The sequence below is a fragment of the Pezoporus wallicus genome, unplaced genomic scaffold (assembly GCF_028554395.1).
Source record: "Pezoporus wallicus isolate ANWC-B61680 ecotype Strahan unplaced genomic scaffold, APGP_CSIRO_Pwel_v1 contig_9449, whole genome shotgun sequence".
Lineage (NCBI taxonomy): Eukaryota > Metazoa > Chordata > Aves > Psittaciformes > Psittacidae > Pezoporus > Pezoporus wallicus.
Genome location: NW_026641531.1, coordinates 434,689 through 462,567, shown reverse-complemented (window position 1 = coordinate 462,567; position 27,879 = coordinate 434,689). Strand labels below are relative to the sequence as shown.

Genomic DNA, 27,879 nt, shown 5'->3' with positions numbered 1-27,879 from the left:
TGTAAAGGGTTTTTCTCTGATTAAGAAAAAAAAAAAAAAGACAGCTGTGTTACTTTAATGCTTATTTGTGTTTTCCAGCCTATGTCCTTCCAGTGAAAGTGGAGATGGAGATGATGATTCAGCAATATGAGAAAGCAAAGGTTATTCAAGATGAGCAGCTGGAAAGACTAACCCAGATCTGCCAAGAACAAGGGGTAAAGTTCAGTTACGTCTTTATTTGCATATAGCTTGTCATGGCAAATCAAACAGTACGTGTACTTTGCTGCAAGCTAAGGTTTGAGAAGCATCACTAGGACATCTGTTGTAAGGTGACAGGTCTCTGTTAAGCATTAGTTGCAGCCTGGATATTGTCAGCATGCTATTTGTCAGAAAGCAGTTGTCTCCCTCTGCTTGTATGTTTTTTTTAAGGTGAGTATAACAAATGTGAGGAAGAGAAAAGGAATTCTCCACGATGTAACTTACTGAATGAGTACAAATAACTTGTCGTAATACTAAGAACATGAAAAAGTCATTGCCTTTATTGGAAACTGCAAGAATATTAAGGCCTTATTCCCAGGAAAGGTATATGCAGTTGAAAGCTAATGAATCTCCCTGCTTTCAATGCAGAAGGCAGCTTCCCTGTAGGTCAGTCAGAGGCTATTTTGGCAGACCTGGAATGTTGCAGTAGAAGCTTCCAGTTCCTGGAAGCAAGTCAAGATTTAAGACTTTTCCCAGGCCCCCAAATATTCAGTGATTAAGTCTTGAGGTAAGGGAAGGTGAAGCTTAAAATATGTCAAAAGAATATATATACATGAAGAAAGTGTAAAACCACTGCTAGGGCAACGAGCTAGGAGTTTTTGCAGTTTGTCTCATGCAAATGAGTTCTTGAATAACCTGCTTTAACGTAGAAACCAGGAACGTATGTTGAGGCCCAGGCTAAGGGAGCATTCAGATGACCTTCAAACCACAACAGAATGACCCTCCAACTGACTTCTTGTTTCAGCTGTAAGGGTAACTATGAGGTGTCCAAATAAATCTTGAAGATTTCTAACTTCAACTCCCACTCCCCACTTGTGGTAGGTGCTTTCCAAATACAAAATGAGGAGATCTCAAGGTATGAATAGCTCAATCAGTCAAAAGGTTGAAAGGCCTGAGCAGACAGCAGGAGAGGCAACTTTTCCCAGAATAAGACCAACTGCTCAAAAGGTGCCTAATCTGAAGCAGGGATTTAGGTGCCCATATTTTACTAAGGAACCTAAATTACTTGTGAAACCATCACTATTTAAGTCCCCACATGGCTTTTTAAGTTTAGTTCCAGGTCTTCTGGGTCTCAACCTAGAATTCTGCAATGAACTCTTGGTGGCGTTAGGTTCCCTTGTCTGTGTAATGAATCAAGCATACCTCTTGACAGTGTGCGTGTCATTTCACACTGATTTTGAGTCTCTCATATTAAACATGTCAAGCACAAGCTTTAGAAATTTGTTTTCTGCCAAAAATCAGTTGCTTCCAACTATGTATCTTCAATGGCAAAACTGCAGTCCTCTTCACACAACTTTACACAATTACATTAAGTGATTCATGGTTCTCTCATGGTTGTGAACAGGGAATTGGTATATATCCCATTTGATGGGGGAGATGTTATCCTTTGGTCAAATGCACTAGGCAGATCGGCGATGTCTTGAGTCCTGTGGCAGTATTTTGCCTGTCAGACCATGCTATTAGGCTGAAGTTCTTGACAGTCATCAGTTTGAGAGCATTCATGTTTAGGAAGTGTATTATGCAGCCAGATAACGCTCACAATCTCTGAACAATTTTTGGTGTTACTTCATGGTCTTCGAATAAAGGTGGGCTCATCCCAGAGGGGGTTCAGGAGCAACTTTTGCTGCTCCTCATTCTGACCCATGTACTCCTTGTCTGCATGCCTGCCTTGCAAGATGTCTGAGCATAGTAGCCCTAATCAGAACTCTGTTAGTTACAGCATAATTGTATATCAAGCACAAAGAAGTGCTGTACTGGTAAATGAGTGAATCTGTGAAAACAGAGCAGGTTCTCTCTTAGCTTTCAAATGTCATCAGCTATGGGGGAAAATGGACTATAGAAAAATGACAGCATGCTAATCCCTCTTATTCTACTGTCCTGACTTCCCACCAAACAAATGTCTCAGCTGTGTAATATGAGGTAAATGCACTAATTTGCTACAGTTAGCAATGTAAGACATTGATACAGGTACTGCAACTTCCCTTTGTAAATTATTAGCTTCTTAATTCAGTCAAGAATTTTAAGCATTATAATATTCACGTTAACATTGGGTACAGTATCTGGTGGGAAAAATGTCTCCTAATGGCATTTAATGCCTAAAATCCTGTTAGGTTTTTGCTTTTTCATTTGATGATCTTTCCTGACCTTTTTAGAGGATTGCTCATTCACAGAATTGAAGTGAGCATCTCTGTGGTTTTGAGTGGAGCTTTGCCTACAATAGTCTGGCTGTTCTCAAGTCTGGATCACTGGCAGGCAGGCATTCCAGTTTGCCTTGTTTGTATGGTGCCACCTCTGACATGGGCAGATAGGATAGCTGGGAGCTACAGGGGTTGACCGCTTGCCTCAGACCCCAGTGCCAGCCCAAATAGGGAGAATGGGCAAGCCATCATATTTGCCTCCATCCCAGCAGTGGATGTAGATGCAGCCTCAGGATGAATCAGTATTTTTGTGACCACACTGATGATTTGCATTTATTTAGTAATTATAGAGAAGGCTGAAAACATTCCTGTTAGAAAGATTTCCCACCGCTTCCTTTTCTGAGATCCTGTGTTCATTTCTGACTGCTTTGTTTCTTGTCAGGCAATTGGGATTGAAATTCTCAAGGTCTGGCATCTTCTGCAGATGAAATGATTTTGAAAGTTTCAGACAAAATATTCCTTATTTATGAAGAGGAAATGGGGAAAAAATAATCTGTTTTGTTCAGCATTTAAAACAAAATAACTGGGGACCAGCTCTGTGAGAAGTCCCGTGCCCGCCTGTATGAAGCTGATACTTAACACAAAAGTAGAGTTATTGCTTTAAAAATACCAAAAGCAGGGAAGAAGCAATCTCCCTTCATCTTACTTTTTGAATGCTGTTTCTTTTGTCAGTTGTATATTTTTTGGCCAGTGGTATCACAACTATAAAGTACATTTCCATTCCTGAATGACATTGGAGACGTACTTTTGCAAACGTGCAAACTCTTTCCAGATGTTGATTTTTGGCTAGCTATACATTTGAAAACCAGAATATATTTCATAAATTATAGTTGCATGGACCACCACTTTGTTCTATGTAGTACCCCCTGAAACTGAATAGTTTGCTTTTTATTTATTCTCCATTGGCCAAGAAAGAAGTTGTTAAAAGGGAGTGGAGCATGAGGGCGGTCAAGGCAGAAAACACTGCAAGGGCCGAGATACCTGCACAGGACTTCCCAAAACATGAGAAGCATTAACAGTGACAGTAATGGAGATTTCTAGCAATGGGTAAAGGTAAAGAGGTCTCATAACAATTACCATCAAAATTATTAACAGAGTGTATTGCTGATGCTATTGTTTTATCAGATTAAGTTGAACTGCAACACAAAATTCCAAAGTTCCATTAACAATGCAGACTCCAACGAGGGAAAGATTGCTTTTTTCCTCTGGAGTCACCTGTAAAGGAATTCCGATTTCTGATAATAGAAATTATTATCCTATTATTAATATACATATATAATAGAAATTATACTTGCATGATCTTTTCTGCTTAACTTTCACAAGATCATTCAGCCAAGCACAGAGCAGGCAAGACTGTATGTTCAGCCTTATCACAAGAGCTCCTTTTCTGTCAGCTCCTATAGAATTGGGGTTTTCATCATTCTCAAAGCTGCAACAACTATGGGAGCTATAATTTCTTTTTTATCTTGGAATATAATTTGTACAACAGCTGCTAGTTTAATGACAGGGCTATTTAGCTGGTAAAATTACCTATTGGAGAAATAACTTATGTTATCCTTTTGCAATAATTTTAATTTATTTCCAACTACCAGTCATTTTCTTGGGCAATGGAAGGCAGCCAAGGTCATTCTGTGTTTCACTCTGCCAGTAAATCATTAGTTTGCAACTGTCTCCTGATTTTTATTGTTATCAACAATGTCTAAACTAATGGAAATAAACATTGGATTGTATCCCAGTGGCAGATGAATTTTAGGGCAGGGCATTGTGTACAGACAGCACTAATAGAATTGAGCAAAGTTACTGCTCCTGCATTAGACACGAGTAAGCTTCTGGATAAAATGTTCATTGATCTTTCTGAAACTATGTCAGTCATACTCTGTTGCTAGACCATTACAGGCAAGTACTGTATGATTCACTGCTAAGTCCCTTTTTGAGTCTTACATGAATGTTGTACAGTACCAGATGGGTGGGTAGTGTGTAAACTGAGATGTTACCTGGAGCTCTGGGTAGGTCTTGGTCAGTTTACCTGCTTATAAACAATCACCTGATGCATTCTTTGAGCGAGGAATTGTACAGTGTGCCCCATAGTTCTTTCTGCTTTGTTTCCTGGCAAAGTATTGCTAAGTTTGTGCTACAAGAGGACCCGTAGCACTTTTTAAAGTCCTAAGTAAGTTTAAATTTCCCATCAATCAACTTTCTTTTCATGCCTGACAATCCAGTTACTCCTTACATGAGACGCTCTGTATCGCCCTTTTTCTTGGTAATAAGTGTATTTTCATGCTAGCCACATGTATTCAGCTCCCTCATGGGAGGGTATGGCCATGCTCTTCTCAGAGGTGCAGAGTGACAGTGCATAAGCTTCAATGTCCAAATTTCCTATTAAATATAAGAACAAACATTTTCAGTAGGAGAATGGTCAGGCACTGGAGCCCACTGCCAGAGAGGTTGTGGTATGTACAACATTGGAGATACTCATAACTTGACAGGACAGGCTTTTAGCAACCTGAACTAAATGGACTTGCTTTAAGCAGGGTGGTGGATTAGATGACCCTCACAGGTCCATTTCAGCCTAGATTATGCTGTGATTCTATAAAGTTTTCAAATATATTTTTTCCATTGCAAAGTATGTTGGAACTTCCTGATGAAGGAACCCATGAGAAGCTACCAAAGTCTATGTGATTAAAGATAACGGGCATTGTATGTGTCCTGGTAAGTAATGTCAGTAGGGGTCTCAAGTGGACCAGCACTCAATTTGTGATTATCTTGAGTCGGGAGATGGTTTGCTTTAGGATCTGTGACCACAAGTTATCTTATGCACAGCAGCATTATTTGCCCACTGGTACTCTGTGGGAATTACAAGGCTTTTAACACAGAGATGGTACCTTTGAGTAAGTCTTAATTTAAACAAATCAAAGCATGCGTATCAGTTCATGTGCTTTTTTCCCCTCAGGATATGCATAATATGCCCCCTTCCTTTACAGACTGAAGGAGCTTCCTGCAGTACTCTGTTATGGAGGCTCAGGTCTACATTCAGGTAGCTACATCAGCTCCTACTGCAAATAGAAATTTCATGTGTTTAACTTGGCCCAGAATTTTTAGTTAAAAAGACTGTTATATTTTATACCTTTTAATGATTTATTTAACCTGCCCTGGACTGCATGACATGCAGTCAGAGCAATCTCATTAGCTCTTTTACACATTAGTACTGCCTGAGGTCAGTGTTCAATATAATGTTCAATAGATACAAGCACTTACAGCATAATTTGCTCAGGCAGTCTCTCATTGAATTACACCTGTAAGGAACACCCAGTTCTCGTAGAGTTAACTTTTGTTTTTAGTGGGTTGCTTTTAGTGCCCTAAACTGTATTCCAGCTTCTACAATATCTTGGGAGAATTTGTAAGTAATAATTGGAAACAAGTAATATTGAACTGATCTCCTGAGTAGATGCATGCCGAAGATCTGTTTCTTATTTAACTTTTCCTAGATATTTTATTGAAAGTCCTTTGCATTTTCTTAAATCAATCTTTATGATAAATGGTGATTTTTCCACCCAGTCTCTTTCTGAACATGCTAGAGGCTTTAGAGAGTTTCAGTTTGCATTTGGAGGCAGCATATTCAGTTTTGGTTCTGTCTTACAGTTGGTGTCTGTGGTAGTTACAGTTCTGCATCTCAGTGGAATACGTTGTGTGGATCACTTTGTATTAGCAGCAGTGAATGCGGGAGTGAGACAAACACCATTATTTCAATGAGTACCCTCTTCCGTGTCAATAAAAAAATGACAGTTACACACATGATAGCATTTAAATCTAACTTTCCACTGTTTTAATGACACGTATACTTCAGGGCAAACATGAATGGAACCTGGAAGCTGACCATGTGAGGTAATGGAAAAGTGGAAGGGAGAGCCTGTGTTAACCAGCTGCAGCTGTGTGGGTTTGTAGGCAACGTTAGTTTCTGCTAATATCTTTCTGAACATCTCTGCATGCTATTGTTCACCTTGCACATAATGTTGATGTCCAGCATAGAGAGATGCTTTACTGTGCCTAGGAATTCAGTCCTCAGATCTGCTCTTGACAGTCTCATGTTCAGCTCTAGATTTTGGACCAGCTGAACTAGCTCAGGGTTAAGAGCTGAAAATAAGACAAACATGTGGCTTGTGTTTGCAGCTGGCAATAAAAGAGTTCGCATACCACTTAAGTGTATGCAGGACTTGCAACTTTTTCTAATCCTCAGGCAGCGAATGAGAGAAGCATTGCATGAGCCAAGACATCAGGTCTTGGTTTCAGTTTCTGCTAGAATGTGACATTACTGCGATCTTCACCAGCAGGTGCTTCCTCTGCTGCTGCAGGCACAACCGTGTACTTCTGTCTTTCAAACATGAGATGGCAGCAAAGCCCCTTCTGTGTTTTGACGCTCGTACTAGCTGTTCCCCTGAATAACTCTGGTAATCATTTTCTCTGTGGATTCCAGTTTCTCATGCTGTCTGTGTGGCTGGGATTCACCCAAGATGTGATTCCTCTATAAATAGGGAATCAAGAACTGCTTGGATAAAGTGTGGCTGTCCAGCATGGTGATCCCAGCAAGCAGCTGCTGCTGCTTGGTCCAGCGTGCCAGGCTGAGTAGTTCATGGGTTGTTGGCAGAGCCATATTAAACAGTACAATCTATTAACTCATCTACTGCAAACTGGCTGGTGACTGAGCATGGAAATTGTAAAAGATAGACAAGACTGTGGATAGTTGGAAGCGTTTGCTTTATTCATTGGAACGTGTGAGTGGGCATCAGGAAGTCTGGACTCTTCCCTCCATCTTTGCTGTAGGTTCACTGGGGCAGGAAGGATCACCTGGTGTGGTGCCTTTTTCACATCTGTAAAATGTACCGATTCCCTTCAAGCTTTGGATTGTTACAAGGTTCAGCCAATCATTGTAAATGTTTAAGCTGGTTAAATTGAGTGGCAGAAATCCAATTCTTGAGCTGACTTTTAGGTAGTTTTATCTGTTTGTGTTATAAAATACCTGCCAATTTTTTTTACTCTTCCTTGAAAAAATACATGGTATCCTGCCTCTAAGCCAGAATTGGGCATTTTAGTGGCAATATTTCTTTTTCTGACATGCAGAAACATTTTTGAAGGGTGAAATGTAGAAAGCCAGTAGTGAGGCCTAATGCTTACTGCTTTTCAGTTTGAGCTAGACAGGTGGATATGGTTACACAATCATTAAAAGAACAACCAAAAAGCCTCCAGTTTTATCTCATGCTTATCATGTTTGAGAACATTTTTTCCCTTAAACCAAGGGAGTTTCTAACAGGGGAACTTTCTCCCTGTGACGGTGAAATGCAAGATATTTGGAAAATTTTGGGATTTTATTTTTTTTTCCTGGAAGCCAAGGGTAAAACTTGAAGTTCTCTGTGTTGTAAAGCTGAACCTTTAAAGCTGAACCATGACATGCAGTCCTGTCATGGCTAATTGACATGTTCATATTGGCATCTTAAGCCTCAGGAAGCTTAGGGCTGGCTGGGAAAAGTTAGCAGCAGTTTGCTGCTGCTTCCTAGCTGATAGGTTGACACAAAACCCACCACCTGGGATCTGCCATGGAGGTGTCATTGAAGGAGCAGGGCTGTATTTTGTTGTTTGCTGATACTGATTCCTCTGACTGCCACTGTCAGAAGAGCCTTGGTTAAGAGCAATGAATGTTTCATGCAGCCAGCTGTCTGTAGCTGCCAAACCAATGTCTCTTGATTTCAAGACGGAGAAAATGCTGTGTGCTTTGTTAGATCCCTGTATTAGGTGGTTTGAATGTGATCTGGAAAGCTTAAACTGTCCTTTTGCTCCCTAGATTTGAGTCTTGAAGTGGGTCTTACAGTTATTGGTTCCTTCCCTTAAGCTCTGGAAAGCAGACAGTCTCCAGATGTGACAAACTGGAATCCCTTTTTCTTTCCTCTTTTTTTCTTTCTCAAATCTGCAGAAACTGTCTTGTTTCCCTTCCAGTTGCTTGCACAGCTTGGAGGAACTGCCGGTGCTCTGCAGCATGCCTGAGCTTCACACCATGTCTGATGTGGACCGCAGTGGAACAAACTAGGCCTGCTGATGGATTCCAAAATCTGACAGTAGAGTAGCTTTGAGTCAGAATCTGAGAGGCAAGAGCCAGAACCAGATTCATTTAGCCTACATGCTGTTACACACCAGTTCTCAAGCATCGAGGTGCTAATTCTTATCTCTGTTGTAAATGCAGAGTGATGGGTGCAGTGTGGCTGGCTGTAGCATCATGCTTTCTGATGGCTTTTCAGGCCTTGGACTGTGGGAGGCCCAGCAATGCTAAATTTTAAACACCTAAGCCTATTACTTGCCTCATTTGCTTTCCCCTCTCAGGCTCTCTATAATTAGACATGAGTTGGACACTGCTGTACTACTGATCCTAAAAAGAGTTTAAAAAAGAGAGTCTCTGCCACACAGCCCCACAGCTGTGAGGGGAAGGGATCTTGTAGTGCTTTTATACGGGTATAAAGGGTCTCTGCAGTTTCTCTAGAAAAATTATTTTCCTTCTTGTGTTGTGGAACACCCGTGGCTGTCAAACACTAGGGACACGCGCTGTGTCCATCAACTGGGTTGTACCTGGTAGCTTGTGTCTTTTTGTCAGATTTCTGCTTTATAACACCAGTCATGAGGCAGATCACCTCCTGATTGCAGAAAGTCATTAGCTGCCGTGGCTCATATGTCTGAGGAGAGCAGCCGGAAAGGTGGCAACCTTCCCCAGGGTTTTCTGCACACTGAGTACAGAAGATTTCAAGCTGGAGGAGGACTGTGGTGTCCCTCCCCCTTGCCCAGGTAGTGGTGGAGGACCATTCTGAGTACTGTTTAAAGAACCTCCCTCCTCATTACAAAGTCTAGCAGGTTAGGGATGTTTGTCATGAACCTAAATCCCTAGACGCCTGTTGAGAGTGGTCTTATATGAAGATTTAATTTGATCTGGCAGTTTTTAAATTGTCCCAAATCATATCTTCAGGATGCAGACATGTACCACATAGAAAACCAGGATGAGGCAGTCATTATTTTTGGATTATGTGAACAGCAGTCCAGCTCACTTGGGCTTTAAGAGAACATCAGCAGCTTGGACTCGCGTCCCAGCTCAGGCACATTTAATTTGCTTTCACCAGTCTGTGGTTTAGAGACAAAATGAGTAATAGCTCCCAATTGTAGAATAGAGACTTCTGACTCTGCTTACATGACATAAGTATGTGGTGTTGTTTTTTCCTATAGTTTGAAATCAGGCAGCTGAGGGCCCACCTTGCTCAGCAGGATTTGGATCTGGCTGCAGAGAGAGAGGCTGCATTGCAGGTCCCACATGTGCTGAACAAGCAGAGCAGCAAAAGGTACAAGGTGGTACCAACTGAAGATTCAGATGATGAAGCCACTGAGAACATCACTGAGTTGCGACCTCCACGAGGTGAGTGCTGCCTGTGTGCTGCTACCCACTGACACAGCTGATCCCTTGCATAGAGCTACTGATGGCACTCAAATGCCTTCACTCTACCAGTGGATTCATTACTTTCCCTGGAGACTGTATTTTCCCATCTTTGCAAAGAGGCTGTGTCTGCTTTGAAGTGGCAGGGGCTGTTGTACTTGGGAACAGATTCTGGACAGAGCCAATAAAATGACTTGGGAAGAAAATGACTCTGATGTACCTTCCCAGTGTCTTCATGATTATATCCTTTAAACACTAAAGAAGCAGCAGCTAAATCAGAATTGGCAAAAGGATAATCACTCAGAGGTAGAAGCAGGGAAAATGAGAAGAATATTGAAAACCAGTTTTGGTCTGTGGCCACTTGCATTTCTGTGCCTTAGAGTGAACCCGTATGTGAGCTGTGCAGCTTTTCTTTGCCTAGGGGCTGTGCTCTCACCAGGTTGCTAAAACTTGCCGGTTCTGGCCAGCCCAGCCCAGCTGTGCTTGGGCAGGGCAGCTCTGGTGCCAGAAAAGGAGTGATGTGCTGTGTAGATGGTGAAGAGCAGTCCATCGTCTGTAGCTGTATGTTGAGCAGATGTGTGGTTCAGGAGAGTAGCAACAGTTATTTATTTGGATCCAGTTTTATCACAAAAGTGCTAGACCAGAAGTGATTTTGGAAAAAGCATAGCTCTTTTTTCCTGTGATCCCCCAACCCTAATGATGGAGTGCAGAATGTGTGTCTTGATCTTAGTAACATCTGATGTAATGTTCCAGGGGAGACAATGCTTTCTACCTTAGTAGTTCTTCCTTGGACATCTTTGCTTGATTGTCTTGGGAGATGAGCAGTATGTGAATCTATCTGAATTAGAGGTTTGCATGGTATCTTTATTTGGGTCAAATTCCTTAGAATTCAAGGCACAGAAATACTTTAATCAAAAGGTTTAAGAGAAAAAGCTGACCAGATATTTTCAAATGTTAATTCTTTCCATTCTCTACACAGTAACGGAAGTGTATAGAATTGATTTTGGTTTTCCCTTTTTATAATATCTAAGTGCTAACCACACTTCAGCCATTAATTATTCCTGATTTGAAATTGTATTTAAAAGCAGACAGTAGAGCAGACTTCCTCCTAAAATGCGTTTCCCCCTTTTCTGTAGTATTTCAGAGGTCTCCCCAGTGGATACGTTATAATTTATGCATGTATTCCTTGAGGGTTACATTTGGAACTGCGGAGTGTTGTACACATTATAAGGAGGTTTGCTGAAAGTTTAGATTCATCTGAAAGTTCTTCTATCTAAGATACTCATTCCAACATCCAGGTTAACACAACTGAACTGATCATTAGTTGGATTTCCCTGTAAAATTCTGGCCAGCACATGCAATGAAGTAGATGCACAATCTTCAGGATTGGTTCCTACGTTCAGGCGAAGGCAGTTTCCCCTGGGGAAGGAGTGCCATGAGCCAGCCCTGCCTTTTTTTTCTCCTGTCCACCTCAACTGGGTCATTCTTCTCCAGCTCTCCCAGCAATGTGCTGGCTGTTGCTGCAGCACCTTTCACCATTATCACTTTGGCATGCTGACAGCATTTTCTTCATCTACACTGGTGGCTGATCTGACCAACAAAACATGAGCAAAACCTGAATGTGGTATGTCAGAAAAAAGAAGAGCGTGTCTTAGGTGAGGATGCCTCCGTTTGCAGTGTGGAGGGGCTATATCTGGTATGTGTAGAATACTCCTGAGACATGTCTCTGCAGAGCACAGGTGATCGAACCATTTCCTGTAGGTCATTTCTTTATCCTCCCGCTTCTCACTTCTCACATGCTGTGGTGACACTGACTGTGCTGTCTTCAGGGCTTTCCATGTCACTTGCTCTGCCTGGAACTGGAAGCTACCAGTGTTTTAACTCCTGACTTTTGGGTCAAGGGTTATGTTTTGCAGGTTATCTTCTGTGTCAGACCACATTAGGAATTGCTTTGCATCCATTTTCTCTAAGCTGTGTTTTTCCTCCTTAAAGATTCCTGAATGGTGACTGCAGTTAATCTTTCTGTGTGCCACATGGCATTTGTGAGCTTGAAAAACATCTGCAGTTGCCTATTACACTGACTAGCTGGAGGAGAAATAAGGGACCAAGTTGGTAATACTGTTAAAAGAAAAGCTACAGTTCAAAGCCACAGTTCAGCTGTTAGGCAGAACAGGCTCTGATGTGCTGTTCTCTTACGCGGTGGCAGAACATTAGCCTCACATATAACACCTGAGGGTAAGGTATGGCATGGAAAGCATGTGTTTGTGCCAAACTTAACTTTGTTAGCCTTCAAAAAATCACTGGCTTCAGAGAGCCCTGAATTCTGCCAAACCAGCAAGCTTGACTTGGCTAGAGTACATACTGCATCAGAAAATGGGATATTCCATCTCAAGCTAATCTTATTTCCCCCTTCTGTATTGAACAATGGAAACATTCAGTGCAGAATACTTTACCTCCAAGGGACTATGGAATAAGAAAGCATTGAGACTTTACTCATTTCCCTACCTGGGAGTTTTATGGGATAGTGTATAAGTTAAAGCTCCTCAGGGGCAGCTGTAGCTTGTAGTCTAGTATTTACACTGGATTTTGTGCAAGCATTTACTACAGCATTCACTAAAGTTAGTCAGGTAACCACAACATCACATGGTACACACAATGTCTCAGGGGATTTGTGCCGAGAGGCACACGCTGTGGCCTGCACCAGGAGAGCTGTGTGTGCTGGCTAATTTGGTAGCTTTCAGTACATGTTTTCACCCAGCTTTTCTTTCTGCAGATCTCTTTGTATCTGAAGTGCCTTAATTGCTGGCACAAGACTGGGAAAGGCAAGAGCTCTAATCAGATGGTCACCAGGCTCTGAAAGTGTCCCATAACTGCCCAGCTAGTATTTCATGCCTTTTCTTGAAGGACCCCTTCTCCAGGCCGCTCAGTGGTAAGCTGCTGGAGGCCTGGGCAGCCCTGTGCTAATTCTCTGAATAATGAGCTGATTGCTGCCTCACACGCTTCTATCTGCCCAGATCAGTTCACCAAGAGACCTCCTAACATCGTGGTCGTAACTCTGGAAAACGTAATGGATACATGGTATTTTCTAATTAATTTGGCTAAGAAGTGGGGAAGTTTTGAACGGAGGTTTTCTTTGTCTTGCCAAAAAATTGATCTCCGGAGTAGTCAAATATGAAGGCTGAAACACGGGCTTTCAGCGTGCAAGTCAAAGGGTACCATTATCAACAGCAGAAAGCTGATGGACTCAAGAGAAGGGCATGACTCTAGGAGCTATAAACCCAGGGTAGAGCTGTGACATCTGCTGCGCTGTGAGCACTTCACTTAGCTTCTCTGCCTCAGTTTGTAAAGAGCTTAGGGTAAAAGCTGTTATATGCGAATGCACAGCTGCATCCCTAATGGTTTTCAGGACCATTGTGGTCAGCCTTTCCCTAAGAGAAAGGGAAGTATCCTAAGTGCTGTCATCTCCTTTCTTCTTCCCAGAGACAGTTACCATTTGACATAATGGGAAATATTACCCTATCTGTTGATCTCTAAATTATAAAGGAGGTTTTTTTTCTCTTGCTGTCTTCCTGCCTCATGCAGCCTGTAACTGGTCATGGTCAGAGTAACAGCTAATGTTTTTTGCTCCTGTACAAATCATTTTTAGTGTTTGGTATACAAAGTCTCAGGCTTCAGGGAATGCCAGGTTCACAGTGCCCCATATTGCCATTAATACTTCCTCCCAAAATTTATTATTCTTTAATCTCTCCCATAATATATGAATTAGAGTCTCTAGTGGAAATCCCTCATTTTCCTGCATATATCATTCCAGGTTTTGAAACTCTACAGTGCTGCCATAGTTTAAGATTAATATAACCACCCTTCTACTCCTTTGAGCAAGAGCCGGATTCTAGCTCCGTTACATCGGATTGCAGAAAGCTTATTTTAGCTATCCTGAGTCAAATTTCCATTTTTATGGAGTTAGCAGTAAGTCTGTTGCTTTGGAGGACTGCTGCAATTTATGATCGTGCTTGGAGAAAAGTAAAGCTTGCTCTCCCCAGTGGTACCCACCATTTTGGAATGGAAGGATGATATCAGGAGGGGATCATGAAAAGTTTTGGAGTTTCAGAGGCTTCTCTTATGATTATTCATAAGCTGTCTGGGAAGACAGAGCACAGCGCTGGAGGGTTTTTGTCAGTTGTTGCCTGCAGGGCAGTCTGAGCTGGTTGAACACTTCTAAAATCTCAGACAGTTTCTTTGGTGATCATCTGTTAATGCTCGGCGAGCCCTGTTACTGCACAACAATAGATAAAAGTAGTTTATGGTTATTTTCAAATGTTGAAGTGTATCTACTTTGAAGCCTACTCCTGGAAATGGTTATGTCTTAAGTGCACTCCACTTTCTGGTTAAACTCCATGGATCTGTGGAAGAGTGAGGATTTGGCTTTTTCTAGGTGGGTGCCTCTTGCAGGCTTTGTGGTTCTGCACTGATCATTCAGGCAGAAATCAAAGGAATTAAATGTTAAGCAACACTTCCATCAATGTGTGTGCAGTTAGTGAAGCTGGGCTCTTGAATTTCATATTCACCAAATGGGTGGGGTAGAAACTTTTGAGTTCCAGAAGTGGTGAGCGTACAGTCACGTGTGTGAGGGAGAAGTTGTCTCCCACCATTAATGTAAAGAGGTGTGAAGACGTGGCTGACAGGTAAAGGAACACAGATCTGGGACGTGTTCCGCTGTCCCAAGTATGCAGCTTCTTTCACAATAACCCCTTTCATAAGCAGATCGTGCTCCGTGTGACAGCAGGGAGGTTTTCTGCCCCCAGCCTCCATCCCAACACTGCTCCAGCCTCCATCCCAACACTGCTCCAGCCTCTCCCTTTTCTAAACTTTTAGAAATCTTTTCCTAATTCCCAGTCTACATTTATTTAATGCCGATTTGTAACAATTGGTCTTCGAATCCTTTCACTTAAATTGTTCTTCTCTTTCCCTGATGTTTACCCAACAAATTGTTGTTTTGTTGGTAGCCATATTCTTTCTCAAATTTTGATTTTCTAGGCTCAGCAAATGTGTCTATTTCACAGGAACAGACCCAAATTCCTCTGTGTTTGCTTCAGGCTGACTGTAACAAACCAATTCAGCTGTTGATCTGCTGATCCATATTCGTAGAGAACAGGGTTGGAAGGAGCACTGAGAGTTCCCCCAGGCCATCCTCTCCCCAAAGCCACCAGCCATGCTGGCACAAAGATGTCTTGCATCTCAGCCACGCTCAACTCAGCACACAGTGCTCTTGCAGCATGATCTGCTGAAGCAAGGGCCAAAGCCACCCTGTTTGTTGTCAGTTAAGAGTTTTGTTTTTCTGTCCCACCAGCATCTGCTGATCATGGAGCCTGTTGCATATAGCAGGATTGCCTTCTGCACAATGACTTCCATCTTAGGTTGATTTCTTACTTACAACCAGGCTGTATCTGTTGCTCTTTGTTTGATGCAAGGTAACTTTGGTTCCTCTCGAGGTGGTTTACCCCCTTGCTCAAGCATCCATCCAACCTGTGCAGGGACTGGATGCCCATGTGGATTGAACAGTTGTGTGAGCACTGCAGCTTGCACTGATGTGTCACTCTGCCTTCGTGTGGAAAGCAAGGCAAGTCCCTTGGAAAGTGCCAGCTGGCTGTTTGTGTTTCCTGTTGGCACAAACTTTCCATGTGGCTAGAGGAAAAGGGAGAGAGGCCTTCTAGGGCCAGCAAAGCAACTGGATAAAAACTTTGCTCAGGCCGTCTTGCATAAGACCAGGATGGTTAATCAGATGGTACAGCACAGTGAGCTATGCTTGGACTGCTGAGAAGGAGCTTAGATCTGGCTGACAGTTTCATGAAGTTCAGGTGGGTGAGGTCAGAGAGATCTGGAATACCAGGGATTGCAGGGGAAAATTCAGTGGGCAGTTTGCCCCTGTGGATTGCCGCTTTACAAACACTTATAGATGCTTCAAGTACATTCTGTCATCTTTTCTTACTGCACTGCACTGTCACACTAGGCAAAGTCAGGCTGTGGCAGTGTCACTGGCTGGTGTGAGAGCAGCGTAGCTGCCATCGCTGTTCTTATTTCTAGGAGTGTTTAGAGGACAATAGCTTGATCTTGTAACTTGTGCCTTGAAAAGCCTCCCTGCTGAGAGTGTATCTTAGTGTTTATTGCAAAGTGTGTTTCATGCTACTTTTCTTTTCCAAATGTTTCTAAGTGTTAGTGGTACTTTAAGGAGAAGATGCCAGTGTCCGCTAGCAGTGATGGAGATGAAAGACGTGCTTCTTTGGATTGCTTTCTGGAGGAAAATGGGAGTAAGACATTGCTCTGTCCTGAGGAATCACATCCTCAGTGGGAGGCAGAAAAAATAACGCTCCAGTTCAGAAAATTCAGCCTTGAGAGACAGAAGGCAGTAAAATCAATGGCAGTAAAAAAATGAAGTAAAAATAATAATGAAATATTTTAAAAGAAATCCCGTTTTTAAGGCCTCTAACCTAGAAGATGTGCAAATGGTATTTGTTGTATGTGGGGGGAGGAGTGTTGCAGACTCATTCACTGAAATCATTGATGAAATAATTAAAGGTCACTGTTGAGGGATTATAGAACTAAAAGAGAGATCTGCCTTGGGTGGAATGTCATTTGTGTGCTTCACCAAATTTATTAGTTTTTTATAGGGCCAGGAGAGAGATTACAAAATTCTCTCTTGGGTCAGTTCAGATTATATGGGACTGTGCTCTAAACAGTTTATTACTCCCTGAGCCATTTTAACGTGTGTTCTGAGTCTTTCAGGGGGAGAGCGGGCAGATAATTGGAAAACCTTCATCAGAAAGAATCCAGTAGCTGTCAGACAGATCCTGACCCAGAACTGCACAGTGACAGAGGTTTGGTAGCAGGCTGAGAGATGGGACTTGGTTTGCCTTCACTGCACTTACAGCCTCACAGAGTTACAGTGTCAGGAAAAGCTCTTTTGGTTTTGGGTGAGATAGGTAGGAGTCTGAGCAGCCTTCCCAACCAGACGTTCCCTCTGTCTGATGGAAAGCCCTGGTCATGCTGGATGGAGTCAGCTCTCCTGTCCTTTCGTGGTCCTACGTTACTCTACTGCTCACCTCTTACAGTTACATAATTGGTGCCTTCCACTGGTCCTGATGCAGTTCCAGATGTCTCAGTATGTCATGTTGTTTTGGCAGTCACTCGCACCCCCCCCCCACACTACTGGAGCAAATAATGCTCCTGTACCACAGAGAACAGCCTGTGCCTGACTGCTTCCCATCGCTCTCTTTCCAGGGAAGATTGTAGAGCCATCTTTGCTCACCACTAGGTTAGGATGCGTTTTTGTGTAGGGAAGAGCTGGGAAGAGCATCACTCTTCCCATTCTACCTTCTCGACTCACAACTACTGGATCTTCATCACCACACTCCTGGGGGGTAAAGGCTTTTAATTCGTGACATGTAGATGTAGTGCTTGGGGACAGTCTGGTGGTGGACATGGCAGCATTAGGTTTACATTTGGACTCGATGATCTTGAAAGTATTTTCCAACCTAAATTACTAATTCTGATTCTTCCTTGGTGCACCTAGCAAGGAGGTCCCAGTCACCATCCATGCACATTTTCCTAAGGTTGCCATTTCCAGGGGAAATACAAACAAAAAACTTTTTCTTTCTACTTACTGCCAGTTCCTCAATAAATACCATTTGGGCATCATTATGGCTTAAGAACTCCTAAATGGAAAGTTCCTTTTCTGGAAAAGGAAGTTCAGGTAACATTGCTGTGTATTTGGAAAGATGGGTTTATTTCCAAAAAACGAGGAAAACTGAGGCTTCTGGATCCTGAAAATTCCAGTGTGGCAGAAATAAGAAAAATAAGAAGATACAAACCAACCAGGGCAACTGTGAAGAGTGAAGTGTTTCTTGGGACAACTCCCCTTCTGGAGCCCAAACTGAAATACGCTGACAGCAGAAAACACTATGTAGAACTTAAATAACATTAGTCTGACCCTCCTGTAAAAGCTGGTCTCCCCTGCTTCCTGTCTGCCCCAGTAGTTGTGCTCCTGATCCCTTTTGACTGCACATACTGAGCAGCAGGGACTTCATCTCACTGTAGATCACCAAAAAGTACTGAAGCAGTGTTGTGTGGTAATGTGCAGTGCTGGAGTGTGTATTTGTATTTGGAGCTTATTTGTGTGTGTTTTATAGGCAAAAACAGTTGTGTGGTAGTGTGCAATGCTGGAGTGTGTATTTGTATTTGGAGCTTATTTGTTTGTATGTTTTATAGGCACAAATAGTTGCTTTCAGTTCATTCAGTGTATTTGTGGCATTTTTTTGCACTCCTTGCTTTCAGCAATGTAGAATATAATGAGAGATAACTGGAATTGTTTATGGCCTTTTCTCCCCAAAGCAGCTGAGGCTCCCATGTGACTAAGATGAGTTTGTTAATTGTCAGTTTGCTTTAATGTAATGTTTCAGAAGCTTAATCTGTTGTTGAAATATTTATTCTGCTGTTGTTGTTCCATTACTTTCCATTGTCTTTTATTCATAGGGAACTATTCCAAGTGAAAAAAGTATATACGTAAATTATATTTTACATGCACATGTGTGTATATTTAGAGATAAATTGATAGGCAATGTAAAACAAGGACATTAGTAAGGCCATCCCATAATAACATAAAACACCCCTTAGCATTGGCAGCTTTCCCAAGTCCTGTCTGCAGATGGTCCCAGGTACAGCCAGGACAACGGGTGATTTTCCTCTCCACTCCAAGGGATTCACATGGGTGGGTGCCTTACAGGATTTCCTGTGCAAGGTGTTGGCACTGGGCTTTGCAGTCTCCATGTCGCTGCTAAATCGGTTTGAAAGTACCTGACTGGTTTGTAAACAGTGCCCTGGTGTTCTGTGAGCCAGCAGGGGTGGCCAGGCAGTCATGTGTGCAGTCCTGAAAAGACTTGGTTTGAGCCTTGCTGTAAGACACAACAGGCAGATGAATAACTGTTCCAAGTTGTATTCTGAGTTCAGTGCATAGCATCATGGCATTTGGGGCAGGCTCTACGGGAGGCAAAGGAAGCGAGAACACCAAGGCCCCCATTCCTGCCCGGAGCGTGGCCATGTGCTTTGAGGGGTGGCCCCGTGTGCAGAAGCTGCCTTTATCCTGGCCCAACTGTGGTTCTGTTTTTGTGTGGCTCTGCTTAGAATTAGACTGGAAGTGTGCTCCTAACAATACAGACAGGTATTGTCTGGTGGTTGCTGAAGGTTCCATGCCTGAACAAGAACCTGTATCCATACAGGCTGGCAGGTTTGGTGGCATTGAGAGTATAAATTATGAATGCTTGAAATGAAGTGTATTTTAGTAGCAGATAGCTGAAAAGCCTTGCAATGTACTACTAATTCAGTGGCATTGCCTTGAGCTGCTCCGAGGCCTCTTTTTTAAATTCAGACATTAGCACAAAGCACACCTCTGACTGCAGGCATTTAAAGATCAACAAGGGCCGAAAAAGCTTTTAAGATCCAGTGAAACCAGGAAAACAACCATGTTGCCTTTCAGTGTCAGGTTAGATTGCCTTCTTATGAGTGCAGCTATTTCAGGTACAGAGTGCTTGGTGGTTTGGGTCTTGTTGTGTGGGGAAAGTGTTGCCCAGAAAACATCTGTTTCCTTCACCTGCAAACCACAATGTGCTGTGAAGAGGCAGGACTGCAGCCACAGAGGCCCAGGGGGACGAAGGAAATCTGGCTCAAAGGGATAAGCATGGTTTTCTGAAACACGGTATCAAAAAGAGCACTTAAAAGGAGAGAATACATTTAGAGCACACGATACGCTGCAAATTGGGGAGGTCAGATTGCTCTTGAGCTTGAAATTCTTCCTGAGTTGCCAGTGCTGTTTTCTTAGCAGCAATATCTGTGTCCTGCTCAGAACTGCAACGTGAGGAGTTTGTTTTCTTCTTCAGCAATTGTGAAATATTCTGCTTTTCTGTAAAATAACAGGTTGTCTTCTGCATTGTCGGAACTCTGCATGAGCAGAAGAGCTGCTGCTTTCCCTTCTGTGCTCATGTCGTTGTTTTTATCGTACCAGTACTGAAGTTCAGATGTAGCTCAACATACGTACTGCAAGTGCAGAACTACACCCTTGACTTGTGAAAACCTGGATAGTATATTTTAAACCAACAGTAGTGTATTAGTGTTGTGTGTTGCCAAATCCCACCTGGTCTTCTGGCCTAAAAATACACAAAAGGTAATGCTCTGGGCAGGGTGGAATTTCAACCGTTTAATCAACTAAATGGTCTTCTAACAGCTGCCTTTTTGTTCTTTCAGAGGATGACATGAATAATTACATCAGTCGCTACTACAATGAACCAAGCAGTGGTAAGTTTTGCTTGATTCTTGTAAATGTGACCTGTGTTTTTACGCTGCCCTGTGTGCTGTAAACCAGGTAAGGCTGAACAGTGATGCAGATTGATCCATCAAGGATCCATCCTCAAAATGAAACCCACCATGACATCTGTTGGTTTGCTCCATGGAAGATTGTACCTGAATAGTAATTCTCTAGTGGCTGAAGGCCCCAAAGTTTGCTCCTGCTGAAGGCGTTCATGGTAGCTTGGAGCTCTGGGAGAGGTTAGTTCCCCCGAGGTAGGCTGTCCAGGCTGCAGAGAGGTACAGATGGACCCGAGAATGAATGGCAGGGACAAAACAAAGGCAGAGAAGTGGAGCGGTGCCTTAGCCCGGTGCTGTGCTGGTTGGCCTGAGTGGGAAGAGCCTCAGCAGCGGGCATGGGCCCTGACCCGAGCTCCAGTTCAGCCCCTGTGGTCCTGCTGGCACAGGGGCTCTCGGCAGGGCTGTACAGGCAGCAAAGTGGGGAGAACCTCCCTACCTATAGAACACTTACTAGAGAGAGAGAGAAGTGTGTGTAGGTATAATGTATTATTGATGTGTATCTGCACATATACACAGGGATACATAAAAAGTATGTCTGCGTATGCACACACACATATGTCAAATACGTATATGTGTGTACATGTATGCATATAATGTATTATATGCATACAGCCCATACATACAGCCCTATATGTAGTATGTGTACGCACACTGAAATATAATCATATATAAAAAGATACATATATCTATATAAAGATGTGTCTGTGTATAGACATACATATTAAATAGAATAAAATGTAGGTATATGTGTATGCATATAAATCTATAATGTATTATATTTTCCTATCCTACGTATATACACAGAAACCCAGATACAAGTATCTATATATAAAAAGATGTAAGTAAAAATACATACTTTTGTACATATACTTGTACAATGTATCTCCAAACACATGCATCCCCATAAATCTGAGAAGATTTATACACACAAAACAGGTATGTGAGTGACTCTATATACATATAAAGGTGTGTGTGAGAGGCTATGTCTGTATATACATAGATATTTATCTAAATATAAATATTAAATACACTAAAATATATAAAGATATATGTAAAGGGTGGGGTTGTGGGGGAGGAGGAGGGCTGGTCTCATGTAAAAATGTATGTATATGTAGAATGTATTATATATTTATAACCCCATGTATTCATGCACACACAGATATATGCATATCTAGAGATGTATACGTAACATAAGAATAAATGAAAGTGTGTATAAGTGTATGGTAGTTAATATATATGTGTATAATGTATCATATATCTATATCCTGGTAGATATATCACATTGATATACAGGTGGAGATATATATATATATGCTTATTAGAGACATCTGTTTTTTCATGTATGTATAAAAATGAGACGTGACAAGTGTCTGTGTGTGTATGTATATATGTATTATGTATTATAAAATCTGAATGTATGTGTGTATATATATAGTTATGTCATATATATCTCCATATAGATGTCCACATATATTTGTAGATATATGTGGTTATACATTGAGGTATATATGTCTACATATGTTTCTATATATGTAAAGATCTATAAAGGTGTTTGTGCACAACTGTGTATATACATATTTTATAAGTATTATAAATATGAATATGCATTTAGATATGATTTATATACATTGATATATATACATAAATGTCTGTATACATAAGTCTAAAGATAAGGGGGGACTGTGTATGTATGTATAACCGCATATGCATAGATACGTTGTTAAATACAATAAATATTAAAAGGTCTGTGTGTCACTGCATACTTCTATAGTATGTATAAAGTGTGTGTATACATGTAGAGGTATTATGTCTGTCTCCATATAGATCCATGGGGTTATAAAAACACATTTGTATGTGAAGATATAAATACATGCATGAGAGGAACTGTTTATCTACAGATATTTAATACATATAAAAAGTGTTTAAGTGACTGTATATACATGTATTTTTAATATGTACAATATTCTTTACTGTAAGGGTGCTGAGGCACTGGAATGGGTTGCCCAAGGAAGTTGTGAATGCTCCATCTGTGGCAGTGTTCAAGGCCAGGTTGGACAGAGCCTTGGGTGGCATGGTTTAGTGTGAGGTGTCCCTGCCTATGGCAGGGGGGTTGGAACTGGATGATCTTAAGGTCCTTTCCAGCCCACACCATTCCATGATTCTATGTATTTCATACAATACAGATACATACATGTGTGTATCGTGTATAGGTATAATGTATTTTATATATATAGGTATAATGTATTTTATAAATATAGGTATAATGTATTTTTTATATATTAATTCCCTGTGTAAATATTCCCCCACAGAAAGGAAAAATGATGGGGTGTGGGAGTGTGTGTATATATATCTTATTTTAAAATTAGTAAGTTTATATTTTAAAAGGGCTGTGAGAGAGACTGTTCCTGTACCTTTTTAATCTCTTATGGAGCAGTGTTATTATGTATAATCTGTATTACGTGTCTAGTTTATATGTAAACTGTATGAGTGTAGGTATATGGTATTTTGTATGTAAGTATATCCCTATACAGCCCCTTATATGTGTGTGTATAAAGCCATGAATGTGTGTGTGTATGGAGCCAGATATGAACTTAGATAAAAGATCTATGTAGCTATATGGCTATTTTATATATGTATAAAATATATGTAAAGCTGTATATGGGTGGGTGGGTATGTGAGAGCCTCTGTATACATGTGTGTAGCTTATGTATTAGAAAACCCATGTGATTTGTGTACCTGTGGTGATGCACCCCCCATCCCTTGCGCCATGTCAAGCTCTCAGGAATTCCTATCAAGCCTCTATGTGAGGAGTTGGCGGTGACTCAGCCCTTGACCATAGCTGCACCTCCTGCTCCCTGGCTAAGGCAGGAAGTGAGAACTGGGATAACCAGTCACCGCTGGCCGCCCTGGAATACTCCTTCCGAGTGGAGCCTGAGTGGAAAGGTACTGTTGGTACGGGAGGTTTGAAGATGTCTAGTAAGCACTAACTGGGGTTGTGGCTGGGATGGGAATGCGCTGGTGACTAAAGCCCATCATCTTGCAACCCTGTGAACCGTGGTGGCCTTTACTGCTCTCCTGGAGCACATCCCCACATGGGACCATGAGGACCATCCCTGAAAGACAGAACCTGAGGAAGTCCCCCACTTCTGGAGACTTGGCCCTTTCCCCCTGAGGAGAGTCAAGACACAAGAGGAGAACATTTCACTGACTGGAGGGGAGGTTTTAACAGGTACCTTATATATCATCTCTATGTATATATGTGCTTATGGATTGTTACAGCAACTGCAGCAAATGCTGTTGACTTATTCAGATGTGCCTTAAAACTGCACTCTGCTGACACCTGTATCCCTTCAGATGTAAACTGTTGTCCGAGACTAAGATTGGATCCAACTCACCTGGGCTCCTCTGGGAGTTTAGAGGGCAAGGGAGTCTAGTCTGACCTTGTGACTCAACGGGAGGGTCTCCCTTACCCTTTGTGCTCTTGGTCTGTGTCAATCATTTTTAGCTTGATTGTGTATCACTGTTCCTCGGTGTGCTCCCTCCAGGCAGTAACAGGGTGAGCCTTGCTGTCCCCTTCTGTGACCTCACGCCTGTATCCATCAGTGAAAACTGCCGTTTCCATGATGCTCAGCTTAACCACTCCTCTCACAACACTACCTTGTATTATATGTAAAATGTGTGTACATGTTTAAGTATCTCATAAATGGGGGCACTTGTATATATAAAGATGTGTATATAAAGCCTATATACACACACACACATACATAAGATTGTCTCTCTACAAATTTTAAATATATTTATAGAAAATGTGCACGCATAAATTTTAGAGGTACGCAGTATTATTTGTATTTGTGTATCCCTCTGTATACATCCCAATTGTATACATTACATGGCCATATATGAAGATATATGTACATGCACACATGTATGGCTGTTTAAAAATGATAGATGAAAAGGGTGTGAGTGACCACAGCTGTGTATATACATGCGTGCATGTTCATAGGTATACTCTATTCTGTATATGTATATCCCATATATACATTCCCCATGTATATACAAATATACACATTTATATATAAAGCATTTTATATATAGATATACACACATTGTGTACTATATACGGGAAAGATATAGCCAGACACATATTCCACATATCTATCCATGTGGATAAATCTGTATGTGAAGATTATGGGTATGCACCTGTATATAAACCTCTCTAGTTAATAGGTATGTGTGTGTGTGCACATTTATGCATAGGTATATGGTGTTGGAGATGTACATCTCCATATACATCCCTTAATACAGATACAGAAAAAGGTGTGTATACACATGATTATGACATAATTTATATGTGCTTTGTTTTATATATTCCTATATTTACATTCCCTGTATATCTATACAGAGTAATGTATCTGTAAACATAAGTATGCACATGTGTGAGAGGGAATGTGCAGGTATGTTCTTTGTAGAGCTAATGATACTTATGTAGAAGGGTATGTATTACATAGTGCATGTGTCAAATGTCTGTGTGTACATATATGTCTATACATGGGGCTCCTTATACACACACATTCCCCATACCAGTAGGGATAACCTCTACAAATATTGCATGTATATAAAATTTGTGTGAACAACTATATATAGATACACAGATATATGGTACTGATGAGGTGTGTGTGCATATATATAGGTAGGTGGTAGTATTTATAGACATACAGCCTTCTGTGTTAATCCCCATTATACAGCTATGATTATATAGAGATGTGTATATATGTCAGTAAAGGGGGGAGCCATATACAGGCATAATGTATTTTAAATATATGTATCTATCTGTACACATACATGGAAAAATATAAAGGGAATGGGTGTGTTTAAGAATAAATCTGTATTTAAATAGGGGACTGTTACAGAGAGCATGTCTGTGTGCATGTGTGTGCATGCTCATGGCTGTGAACACACATGCACCTGTGTCTCTGCATGTCTGTTTGCCTGTGCGTGCATGTATATGCGCGTGTTTGTGTCTGTATGCCTGCACGTGCCTGTGGTTGTGTAAGCATGCGTACATGTCTGTGTGTGTGTTTCCATGCGGCTGCAGTATGTGTGCATGTGTCTGGGTCTGCATGCACCTGGGGTTGTGCAAGCGTGTCTACATGCATGCGCATCTTAAGAGTCTGTCTCCCTCTGTCTATCCATGTGTGCTTGTCTCTGTGTGTGTCTATTTGTGTCTGTCTACATTATTGGTGTATGACTGTGTCTGTATACGCATGTGTCTGTGCATTTACATGCGTGTTTGTCTGTGCATGTATGTCTGAGTCTCTGTCAATCTGTTTCCATCTGCTGTGTGTCTGTGTGCATGTCTGTGTGCGCACATGCCTGTACTATCTGTGGCATTGCATGTGTGCATGAGCATTTGTGTGCTCTTGTCTGTGTGCATACGTGTCTGCATGTGCCTGTGCATGCATGCCTGTAGTTGTGCAAGTGCCTCCGTGTATTTGTGTCTGTATGTCTGCACGTCTGTGTTTCTACATGTCTGTCTGTGTGTCTGCCTCTTCATGTGTCAGTGCACCTGTGTCTGTGTGTGGCTTTGTGGGATGCGGAGGACCTGGGAAAAAAGGTAAACACCATGGGCTGAGGTTAGAACGGTTGTTTAATAGTGGCACAAAATATCACAATATAACAACAGTAGTAATGAGGGGAGAGGGAGAGAGGAGGAAGAAATAAACCCCCACACACATATGGGTATATGGATAAATCGCTATATAAAGATGACGTATGTATGAAACAGGTGTGGGTGGGTGAAGGAGGCTTTGTACATACACTTATGTATTACACCTTGTGTGGATGTGCACATACAGTGTTAGCTGTATCTATAGAGATATCCCTATAATCTACTTAGAGATCTATAAAAAGGTGTGTTTGGGTACAGATTTTATATAATTTTATATGTATATAAATGTACACATACATATAGGTGTATAAATACACACATAGATGTATATAAATATATGCATATATGTAAATATATATAAATATATAATTTTATAGTCAGGCTCACATATGACATAGCTATCGCTGTGTGTGCTCAAGTGTAGTATAGTACATATCCATATATATGTATACTCCATGTGTAGCTACACACAAACATTTATATACAAAGATAAGGCTGTGTGTAGTCTATAGCTAATAATACATAGGTAAAAAGGGGAGACTATTATATAGGGTATGTATCAACTCTGTACATATGTATGTATATCATGTCACATGTGGGCCTCCTAACACACCCCCCCCCAGTATCTGTATGGATAATTTTATACATGTGTATATGCAACGTGAGAGACGGGGTACAGACACACACAAACATATATCGTATAGAATGTATGCACATGCATATAGGTATACAGTATTGGTTTAGATGTGTATTTCTCTGTAATTTATCCCCATTCTACATGTGGCTATGGATAGACATGTCTGTAAGTGTGTAAATATATGGCTATACAAATGGGGGGGGGAGGGGGGGCTGTTCCCATATAGGTATAATTTTTTTTTATCTCTTAAATGTATATGTGTGTGTATATGTATATATATACACACAGAGAAATATACACATATAAAGCTAGACAGGGTGTGTGTATTCTGCTTAATGAGAGGCAATTATATGTATTTAAAGGGAGGACAATGCATTGTATTGTATATAAAAATATCTACATTTATAGGTATTATACAAGGGGTCTTATATACACAGACACATTCCCTTTAGCTATATGTATCTCTTTATACAGAGATATCTTTGTATAAAGACTGTATATAAAGGGGAAGGTCTGGGGAGAGGAGAGACTATATATATATATCTCTCTATGTATTTTATGCATGTGTGTACATGTATATAGGTATATGATAGAGATGTGTATATATAATATATTGGAGCATACATATATGGATACTGCATCTGCACGTGTGTATAATTTAAAAGCTGTATAAAAAGGGGGGTTTGTGTTCATGTATAGATATGTGTAATATTTGTATATCCCTTTATATACATTCTCCATTTATATACATATACATAAATATTTCTAGATAAAGACAAGTGCAAAACAGAGCAAGTGCATGTATATTCTGTTTAAAGATAATTAAATGAATTTAAAGGGGGGACTATGTACTTTATATGTGTGGGTATATAGATATAAAAGATGTCTGTACATATCTAGGTATAACATATTACATATGGGGATTATAGAGACATATATTCCTATATAGAGAGATAAATCTCTGTATGAAGATTATGAATATATAAAGGAGGGGACAGGGATTGTGTATCTTAGACACACCTATATATTATGAAGTACACATATGTATATTAGCCAGATTAAAAACTGTATAAATAAGGGGAGCATGTGCATTCATATATAGGTATGATGTATTATATATGTATATTTCTCTCTATATATATATATATACACACATTCCCATGGCTGTAGACACTTATCTACAATATGACAGTGTTGTGTGTGTAGTCTAACAGTAGATAATTACATGTATTTAAAAGCGGGACACTGTAGTATACTTATCAAATGTTTG

General features: G+C 41.1%; 1 protein-coding gene across 3 annotated transcripts in view; it reads left to right on the top strand.

Moving 5' to 3' along the window:
* Positions 1–27,879, top strand: part of TMEM266 (transmembrane protein 266) — an 86,475-nt gene that overhangs the window by 56,988 nt on the left and 1,608 nt on the right. For all 3 annotated transcript variants that reach the window (XM_057424165.1, XM_057424166.1, XM_057424164.1), the window contains 3 exons: positions 79–194; positions 9,690–9,876; positions 20,185–20,235. In XM_057424165.1, coding sequence (XP_057280148.1) covers positions 79–194; positions 9,690–9,876; positions 20,185–20,235 — 354 coding nt within the window. The remainder of the gene's footprint in view (positions 1–78; positions 195–9,689; positions 9,877–20,184; positions 20,236–27,879) is intronic.